Source organism: Trachymyrmex cornetzi, unplaced genomic scaffold (genome assembly GCF_001594075.2).
Source record: "Trachymyrmex cornetzi isolate Tcor2-1 unplaced genomic scaffold, Tcor1.1 scaffold99, whole genome shotgun sequence".
NCBI classification, from domain to species: domain Eukaryota; kingdom Metazoa; phylum Arthropoda; class Insecta; order Hymenoptera; family Formicidae; genus Trachymyrmex; species Trachymyrmex cornetzi.
Window position 1 is genome coordinate 2585395 of NW_017300343.1, and position 10511 is coordinate 2595905.

The 10511-nt window shown below is 33.6% G+C and overlaps 1 protein-coding gene across 1 annotated transcript in view; it reads right to left on the reverse strand.

The window, feature by feature from the left end:
* P5CS (Delta[1]-pyrroline-5-carboxylate synthase) overlaps positions 1–5492 on the reverse strand; it is a 9135-nt gene extending 3643 nt beyond the window's left edge. The window contains exons 1-2 of the mRNA XM_018521739.1: positions 5394–5492; positions 1710–2055 (exon numbers count right to left, since the gene is read on the reverse strand). Coding sequence (XP_018377241.1) covers positions 1710–2055; positions 5394–5492 — 445 coding nt within the window. The remainder of the gene's footprint in view (positions 1–1709; positions 2056–5393) is intronic.
* Between the last annotated feature and the right edge of the window lie 5019 nt (positions 5493–10511).

Here is a 10511-nt window from a genome sequence, read left to right on the forward strand (position 1 = left end):
CTGCCTAGACAGGTATTCGAAACTACTATTGGAACATTAACACCTTCCGCCTGGATATTCTTACAGATAGTTGAATTTATGGACAATGGATTTGTTCCTTCTTTTTAAAAGACTCTTCAAATAGTTATTTATTATTTCAAGACAGAAGCTCGTTAACGTCCCTTGACAGTACAATTTATTGATGTTTCTTGCTTTTTCCCATTTTGCATTTCAGACAGAATACGTGTGTTATTTTTCTTTAGTAAGCTCTGTAACTTTTTAATAAGTAGATGGAGATATTAAAATGTATAGCTCAAGGTTGATTCGCTCGCCTGTCTCGTAAAAATATTAATATCCCGCTTGTGAATTGTTTAAGTTATATTGTTTCTATTCTTTTAATATATATGTTGTGCTATAAATCAATGAATCGTTAGCGAGGAATAACCTTGATTGTGCAATATCAATAAGAGTATTTCTATCATGTATATCAGCGGAGAGAAAATTCGTTACTGAGGAAGTTATTGTCTTTCTGATGGTCGATGTATATTAAATGTTCTCACGAAATATTTGTTCCCATACGAGAATAATAATTTATGTAATAAATAAATTATTATTCGTAATTTGTCAACAGCGAAATTTTATTAACTTTTTAAAATGAATATTTTTGCTTTTTTTCCTGAATAAATAACAAAACTTTTTAACACCAAAATTTATTTTAAAGTTAACATATTTTACATAAAATTAAGAAATATAATTTACATATATAGGAATCTATGATATAATCATCATATGTAATTCTCTTTGAGATAGCTATTTTGTAATAATAACATTACATCTCGTAATATATGCAAAATGACCATCTATTTCAAGCGAGCCCTGAGCGACGATTACACATGCTTTAAAGTAATGCGTTTAATAATGCTATCTACGTGAACTCGAAGTGAAAATTACGTTGAGGTAAAATAAACTACATTTTTTAAACTTTATTATAATTTCTTTATATGCACATGACTCGCAGTATATATTCTTAATTAGAATTATGAAAACATTATTGATTACAGACGTCATTCGACCGGGCTTTCAAAGAGAAATAATGTAAACTACAACAAGATTATCGCTTATTCTGGTCTCAATTATGCTAATGGCAATTTACCCACGTACGTACATATATATACGAAATTCACCTCTTATCGTTGATGCATGAAAATAATAATTAAAGCGAGCGTCTATTGAGTGTGTCGTACCCTAGATATTGTGTCTGATGGACGAACGTGTGTGCAAGAGAACATGAAATTGGCGCGGCATATTCCTGCGCCAATTACCGCGCCCAACATTGGCGTTTTAGTGGCCCGTCTTGCAGGAAGAGTAAAGGAGGTAAGATTCATTATGAAATAGGTCAACTTGAATTTAGGAACTTGTTAATTAATAATCTTTCAGCTTTGGGCACGTGTAGAATCTCTAAGTAAACCTTATTTTTATGGAACTGCATAATCATCAACATTTGTCAAGGTAAAATTGAAATAAATGTTAGAGATATTAATACCTGGTAATCAACGTTTATACAAACAGGAAATTTGTTAGTATAATTTCATACTATTATTATAAAATGCAACATCATATATAAATTCAGTTACCTTGGTAATTATTTTATTAATTATTCTAATCGTACCATGAATAATTTCCGAGCACAATGTAAAATTAAAAGCTATTAGAACGAAAAAATAATATACCTGCGTGTTCCCGCGTGTGATCAGTGGGGCTCAGAGTCTCTCTCATCGACATGGACATTAAAAGCTCTTGGGTGAGCTTTTGCTTGCCAAAGGCAACCGCTCCGCTAGTCACCATGACGCATTCGCGGCCGTCGATCTGACATTCAGCTACCTGTTCGACGATAGACGCCAGACGTCCAAGAGCCAAACCATGTTCATCCTCTCTCGTTATAACGCCGCTACCAAGCTTGATTACCAGTCGACGGGCGTATTTCAATTCGCTGCGCTCCGTAAAGGTCTGTTGCCTTTGTGGTCTCTCCGACGTTTGCAACTCTCTCCGCACGTACCCTTGCGACACGCCATTACTCTTGAAAAGTTTTTCGTGACAAATAAGATAAAATCGTGGCAAGAAAACAAATGTAAAGAAAAATAGAGGGACGAATAAAGTTCTGAATAAATCATTGTTTCAATGGAAGAAGGGTTTTCTCTTATTAAATATTGTCTGATAACTACTTGTAAATAAGATGTTATTAGCGACTGCTTTCTACGTTCATGCAGCAAAAAAGTCTGGCATTGTTGAAAAGTTGGAGTATTCATCGAAGAAATTATGAAGTTATAATGATATAAGATACTATAGAAGAAATTTATGCTAAAACGAGAACGGAGATACTGGGGCCAGAGTTGTCTGCTTGTGCTTACAATTAGATACATCATATTTATTTGAGAATACGGTATCTAATAAAGAGAGAGAGAGAGAGAGAGAGAGTTTAAAAGAATGTATAAAGTTAAATTACGTATGTAAACAGAGCTGATTTTTCTCGTTGTATTGGTTAAAGTATATTTTCCAAGAGCTACTTGAATATATAAGATTATTATTATGTCTTATCTTTATATATATATATACCTATATATCTACATATATATGTATATACATGTATATATCTACTTGACGATGTTATGATTCATCATTTTTACTACAATGAAATGTTTATCTAATATAATTGCATTTGTAGGCGTAATACAATATAAAACAAATCTTTTTATTTAAATTTTTCTATAACTTTTATTTATAACTTTTAACAATCATGAATATTAACTAGTTAATTAATTAATTAAAAAACTAAATCAAATGTTGAAGTTTATTGCGAAGTTTCTTTGCAGAATCAAAGTAAATAAAATCACGTACTTGATAAATATTAAAGATTTTATCTGTATTACGCTTTTTGATAGAATAATAGGTTTAATTAATATGTATATATTATGCCAAAAAATTCAGAAATTATCTATTCTGCCTTCCAAAAGTAAGCAATTTTCCGAAAGAGTACACAGAAAAAAATGCCGTTGATTCAATTAAAGTCTATATTACGAGCTGTCACTAATATAAGTAATTAATTCATGTATATTGACATAAAAGCCTTAATTATTGAAATAATAATTTATGCCTTCATGTCAATAAAAATATATATGAATTAATCACTTATGTTAGTGACAGTCCGTAATATAGACTTTAATTGAATCAATAGCATTTTTTCTCAGTGTATACTTCGCCAAAAATGATTGTAGTGAGATAATCGCAAAAACGTTTTAAAATATGAAGTCAATTTTTTGGATTGATAATTTAAATAACATCCGACTGCTTTTTTTATGAAGCTACACAGATACAAATGGAGATCTGTCTAAAATTTGTTTGAATTTTACAAAATACCATGGCGTAAAAATTGTAAAAGAAGTTTACAACTTTTAAAAGAGTGAACTTTTACCTTTAATTTACATATTCATTGAGTTGAGTCAACGATTTTTTTTAGTTACTCAATATTGAAGCGTGTTTTTCACTTTAACTGTTCATAAAAGATGAACACAATAGCGCTTAATATTTAAAAAAATGAATAAAAGTGTCTAAAAAAAAATAAAAGTCTAGAAAAAATTGAAGATCATTATCTAAACTATCGATTCCAAAAATAGGGACTTCAAGCTTTAAAATGGTCTATGAATCTTCACATTATAATCATTTTTTACAAAGTTGCACTTTCATAAAAATTGTTTGTCTTTACAGGGCAGTATAGGTGCTCCTTTAATTTCTTTGGACTAACGTAAATCAATATATTATCTCTATTATAATTATATTATAATATTGTTAATTTTATTGAGTAGGTGAAGAATAATTTCTCGTTAATAAATTATCTAAAAAGCTTCATAAAAAGTGATAATATATCAGGTATCTGTTTACAATCTATCTGTATGATTCTCCATATCTTGTATTTTCTCTTTGTACACTTGATGACGTGATAATTAACTTTAGATTAATAAAATTCACAGCACTCGGGATCTCATGTACTTTTCACGTGCAAACGAACGTCTTCTCGACACAAAAACAAACACAATTATTCGTGACATAAACGAAGCTTTTGCAATTGCAGGGATGTTCCGTTACGCGATTACCAATTGCGCGTTATAAATCATATCTAACCCGCTTATCTTTGCGTTCTATTTTTATCAGTTTCTGACTACATATTACTCGAGATAGAAAGAGAAGTGCAATTTTCCACACGTGTATGCGAAAGATATTTTATTACAGCACCGATGACATAGAAGAATTGTGCACGATAAATTGAAAAATAATACAATGATGTATGTAGTCATTTATTAGACAAATGGATTTCAAATATATCTTGTTAATTATTGTTTCTGAAAAAGGTTATTAATTTATAAAGTGCGCACGTTGATTAAAACAAATTTTAATTTAATTATTACGTTCCCAGAGAGTAATGTTATTTCTCTTTTTATTATACTACTATCAATATTATTTACTCCTTTTTTGATTCTACAAAATATATTTCTTGTATTTCATATCCAGCTTTAAAACGCTCTTATCGTTATGAAAATAATGATGAAAATGAGGATTAGATGCATAATGAACATCTTGAGATTAAATTTCGAATTTTTTAATCCTTTTTTCAATTATCTACATTTTTAGATTTATATGTAATAAACAAGTGTCACCTATCCGATATAACGCATTTTACTTGTAGTAGTAAATGTCATTCGACTTGGATACGTATTCGACGGCTGTCTATCCAACATCTATGCGTTATCACTGTGGCGTGTCATGTGCTGCATTATCACGGTTTAACTCGGGCACGCGGAACACTTGCAACATGTACGAACGTATCGATACCCCCTGTAAACTGTGTCAGTTATCGGCAAAATTGGCAAAATCATTTTTCGACTTGCAGGTTTGTATGCACGTTCAACGATAGTGGACAAGCGAGCACGTTCATTTCCAGAAGGTGAAGTTTCATCGACAGACAACTATTTGTCGCATCACACGTTCGTATCGGTGATACAACGTAATGGAACTTGTTACACACATCGATCCACGTTGTGAATACTTTTCTTAACGCCATTTTAAAACCACTGCATTTGCGTTGTATACTTCACATACAGACGACTTGGAGAAATGATACATACTGTACTGACATAATCGATAAGCTTTAAAACACGCGATCTGTGATAGGCAATCTACAAGCCAAGACATCGTCAATATATACTCACGTAAAACTATGTTATCACAATTTCTCAAACTTATAGTCTCTCTCTCAGTTTTAATATAATGTTATCTCGTAAGGTTGAATAAGTGTACCCCAATGAATAAACCACTTTCCCTGTCAAATATTGAAGCACGAAGTCATACATAACTTCACGTACTGTTTGCTGCAGCAAGCGCGGTCCTACGAACGACGATGTCAGTCTTAGTGACGTGTTACCGAGTCGAGTGGATCTTGTTAGTAACAGAATCGAGTACATGGTTCCCCGATATCCTCTTCGAAGCACGATTAATCCAGTCTGTCTCCTTCTCCCTCTCTCTCTTTCTTTTAATTAATTTTCAAAAAATTCAGAAGTGTTGCTTGGCAAACTTGCGCTCGAAAACGTATGATTGTCTGAGGACTATTTATTACTGTCAAAAACGTATGATTGTCTGAGGACTATTTATTACTGTGAAAAACGGTCACCCAAGTCGCACGAGAAAAGGTTTACCTGGCGCAACAAAATATGCAGAACAAAAAAGAAAAGATATCCAAGTGTTCGACTGCGTGTTATGAATATCCGTCAGCGAGGGGGAAAAAAAAATGCCAATGTAACGTCGAGTAGAACGATCTGACTTGTTTACCGATTTTAATTCCGGGTCAAATCGGAGCAGGGAAACAAAAAGGGAAACAAAAAGAGACGGATCGCGGCGCGAGACGAGAGAGGAGAGACGGGACTGATTTTGTACCTCGTTATCGAGGTACAGCGGCCGCAGCGATGGTCAACGACACACTGCTTCTTTCTGCACGAAATCACTTTGAAAGACGTCGTTATCGCGGCCAGATTAGAAACGCGTCAAGTGAACGAAGCGTGTCAGGGAAAAAGCCAGAGGGAGAGGAATCTCTTCCGCCGGGGAAATCTATCTAGACGACGACGTCCCGCGCGTCACGCTCGACCTTACTTTCCATCGTTTTTCTCAACGTTTTTCAACCGTGATTTCAGAATTACGCACAAATTCGAATTTATATGGACATAATTGCCTTTGTGCGATCTGCACTTGGCGAACTTCGACCCCGAAGATTGCGATTCGAGCAAACAGCATTGCTGATAATTTACCCATTCTTTTTCGACTTCGCGTATGCAAACGACACGGCTTGTATGCAAACGAGTTGATCTGTATTCGATAAACCTGATCAAATGTCGCATAACGAAGCAACATTTCCATGCGTATGACGCACATTACACAAAGTATACAATTTAATGTTTACACGTACGCTTCCTACTCTATCGTCATTCTACTAATTGCCAATAATAAATGATATACTGCTGATCATCACGTGGAATCTAAAATGATCTAAAGTGGTACTCGCATGTGTCTATGGATGTATGTACGTGTCATGTTTGGAGAGACCTATCGTGCTTGAGATTATATATATATCATTACTAAGTACTTGTGTTTTCCAAGATTTTTATCGGATTTATAAATAACCACGTGTTATTACATCATACATAACGTGATAGATATTATGTATTTTTTTTTTTACAATATAATAATATTTAATGCTTATCAAAATTCCCTCATGCTCTCGATTGATGACACGTAAAGTTCCGACTATGTTCTTCTTAAGTTCGTATCACACTACACATTAGACGGCATCTGCAATAAGATTTTAATACTTAAAACTTGAATTTTAATCCTTAAGCTGTAAGAAATTGTACGACCAGTCATAGTTGATTATTTTCCTCATATGTGGCTGTAATTGGTCGATTTTTTACGGCTTAAGGCTTAAGTTTTACCTATGTCTTAAAATCTCGTTGTAGACGCCGCTTTAGGTGTATTTGCATTAGTGTTATTTATGTTATTCTATCCTTGTTTTACATCTAATGAACGATGAAGGTAGAATGATACAAATAACACTAATAACGTCTCCTCGAACGCATCTATTGTATATCCGGATTGGATTACGAACTGCTAATCGTTGTGATCAACTAATCAGATTGATTAATCAACGATTCGCAATTAATAAACCCAATCTGTATTTACAATGCATGATGTGATGCATGCTTTACGAAATGCAATGATTCTGACTATGCATTTTCGCAAATAAATTTCGCTCGTTTATGTTCTCGTAGAACAAACATGCGAATATCGGAATAATACGGAAAAAGAATTTCTCTCGTGGAAAGATTAATGCATAGCAACGAAGAACGGAAAACGGGAAAAATAGATTTTAGAAATTTCTCAAATAAAAATATATCTTTCTTTTTCGACACGTTTGGAGCTTATCTTTCATATGTAAACTAATAAAGTACGCTGGGGATGTATGTTCTCCAACAAATATAAACAGTGTCGCAAATCGTACAGTCACAAGATATTTATAGACTTTCACGTGTAAACGGATGATAAATTGTCAGATATGTGTATGAAATTTTTCTCGTTAGTCCATCAATAAAATTAACAATGTTACAATCTAATATTGGCTTAATAATATTAAATCAATTATTCGCTCAAATAAATTTGTGCGCAAACAGTACATAAACAGCATGGAAATTACAGTAAAAGTGAATATATATCAACAAAACAAATCCGTCGATAAAGAGGCTTGTCAGCAAAAAGGCTGACAGGCAAATAATCGAAAGTCATCGAATAATTCTTATTCCTACTTTTAACTTATAAATAATCCTCTTTAGGATTCCTTGTCGCGAACGGTTTACAAGTTGAAAGGTAGCTTATACAAAGGTATACAATAGGAATGCTTCCATAACGCTGTCCAAGTCTGATAAAATCCCTTTAAGCACGGTCTTCGGCGTATAACGCGTAATTCTTGAATAAATTGCTACGAACCGCCTTAACTTTTGTTTATTAATAGACTTGCTGTAATAACAAACAAACTTGAGGTCTGCCTGAATAATTAGCTTTCTGCTTAAGAGCTTCGATCGGTATTAAACACAAGGAGTATATTGCAAATACATTTAATTACAAATTTGTAATAAATAAATCGAGTTAAATTTTTTTAAGTTGATCATATTAATTTGGTCAAAAAATTGAATCTATATATATATATATATATATCATATATCTTTTTTACAGAGAAAGGAGGGAAGCACGTTCGTTTATATAGTGCAATCCATAAGGAATCTCAAATATACTGCAAGTACATTTGATCATAGATTTGTTAGGCAATAAATAAATCGAATAATTACTTTAAGATAATCATATTAATTGATCAAAATCGAATCTTTTCGGCATAGATTCATATATATATATATATACATATAATCTTTCTCATAGAGAAAGGAGCGAAATATATTCATTAATATAGTGCAATCCACGCATGTAAGCATATGTATCGCATATAAAGATAAATCTGCGATAGAGCATAAATCATACGACATGATAATACATCTAATCAAATGCCAATATCGGTATCCAGTATGTCCTTCTCATTATCAAATGCATTGTAAGCGCGGAACTATTTATTCGTTATTGTCAGCGATCTGTCTCGATTGATAGAGAAGCGTTTGAATACCTTCGATGGTTTACTTGGTCGTATCGATTTGTCTGTTACGTGACGCCAATCCCCATTGAACATTTTCTCTATTAGCTTTCATATTCACAGCTTGTAAACTATTCGCAACGAGAGAAACCCAGAGAGGATTAATTATTAGTTAGAAACAGACGTAAAAAAAGATAACTTTTGATTATCTGTTTATCAGTTATTCCTCTTTTCATTAATAGTTCCGTCTCGTTGATAAATCATTTTTATAATTTTTATATGACATACGTACGAATTATGTATTTCTGTATTATAAATCCAAGAAACTTCAACGCTCTACACGTTATAAATTACCAGTAGGTTAAGAGAGATAAAAAGATAATATAATATAATATTTTATATTTTTATATTTTTTATTTTTCATTTTAGATATAAAATATAAATCCTCTGCGCAAATCCATTTGCGACGATGACGACGTAGCGAAAAGTTGGTAGGTAGCAGATTGTGCTGGTTTTTGTTTTTGTTATAAATATTCTAATTATGTACTGATAAAAACTTTGGTAAAATTTGAATATGTAAATGTATTACACAGTTTTTGATAGCAGGACACCGTTCTTAGTGTAGTCTTTAGAAAGCTTTTATATAGCAAAATACTTGAAAGTATAATCTCCTTATCTTCTCCTTACCATTTATAAAGTTAGAAATTCTATGAAACGACATTCATGTTCTTCAGAATCAGATAATGTGAAAAAAGCAGATTCAGTTTTAACAGAATCTCAATTTAAATATTAAATAGAAATTAAGTAAAATATAAAAATATTTGATTTTAACGTTGACATTTAAAAAAAATTATAAAAAATCGTTAATTCATTAATTAATTAAATTTTCAGTTTTCTCCGATAAATTTACTTTAAAATGCGCAGAAGTTTCGTTATAAATGATCTTGATTCTAACACAATCTGTGCATCATTTATATATTTCGCAATAGAGATAACATATACTTGTTTAGGTTCCCCCATCATGCCGAATAATTAAAGTCAGATAAGAAAGCCCGGCACAACTCCAACACGAAGAATAACATTGTAGGCATTTCCGAGTAACCTTATTATACCAAATTGAATCAACTACTATTATAAACCGCGTAACACACACATCGACAAACAAAACACGAACTGCCGAAGATAAAAAAATGATTAGACGACCGAGCATAAGGTTAACGACATCCGACAAGAAGTTTCTGCACCCACGGAATGATATCGCGCGGTAGAAGAGTGGGATAAAGATAAAGATAGATAACTAGAGAGAGAGAGAGAGAGAGAGAGAGAGAGAGAAAGAAAGAGACAGATGTCAAGCAACAGAGGTGCACGCGACGCGTTTACGAAATGCTTCCCTCTTTTTTTATCCCCCTCATGCGAGCAGCATCCTCTTCAACGCGCGCTGGTCTCTTTAACTATCTCGTTTTTACCCTTTCCGCCGGATCTCCCATTTTCTCTCTTCTTCTGCTATAGAAAACGAGAGAAAGAGAGAGGAGAGAGAGAGAGAATTTCTCGCGTTCGACGGAAACCTGCGCAAAGCGACGGCGACGGTGCGCTCAAACGAGGAGCAGAGCATCGGGCGGACGCGCGGTGGCGGTTGGCGTCGTCAGTCGTAGCGAGCGAGCGTGGGAGAGTGTCAGATCGAGAGGGAGGAGGACCGAGGGAAGCTGCGAGTACCGGGCAAGAGCGAGAGAATACGCCGCGCGCGACAACCGATCGGAGAAAGAAGGCTCGGAGTAAAGCGGGGGCGGAACGGTGAAGAGAG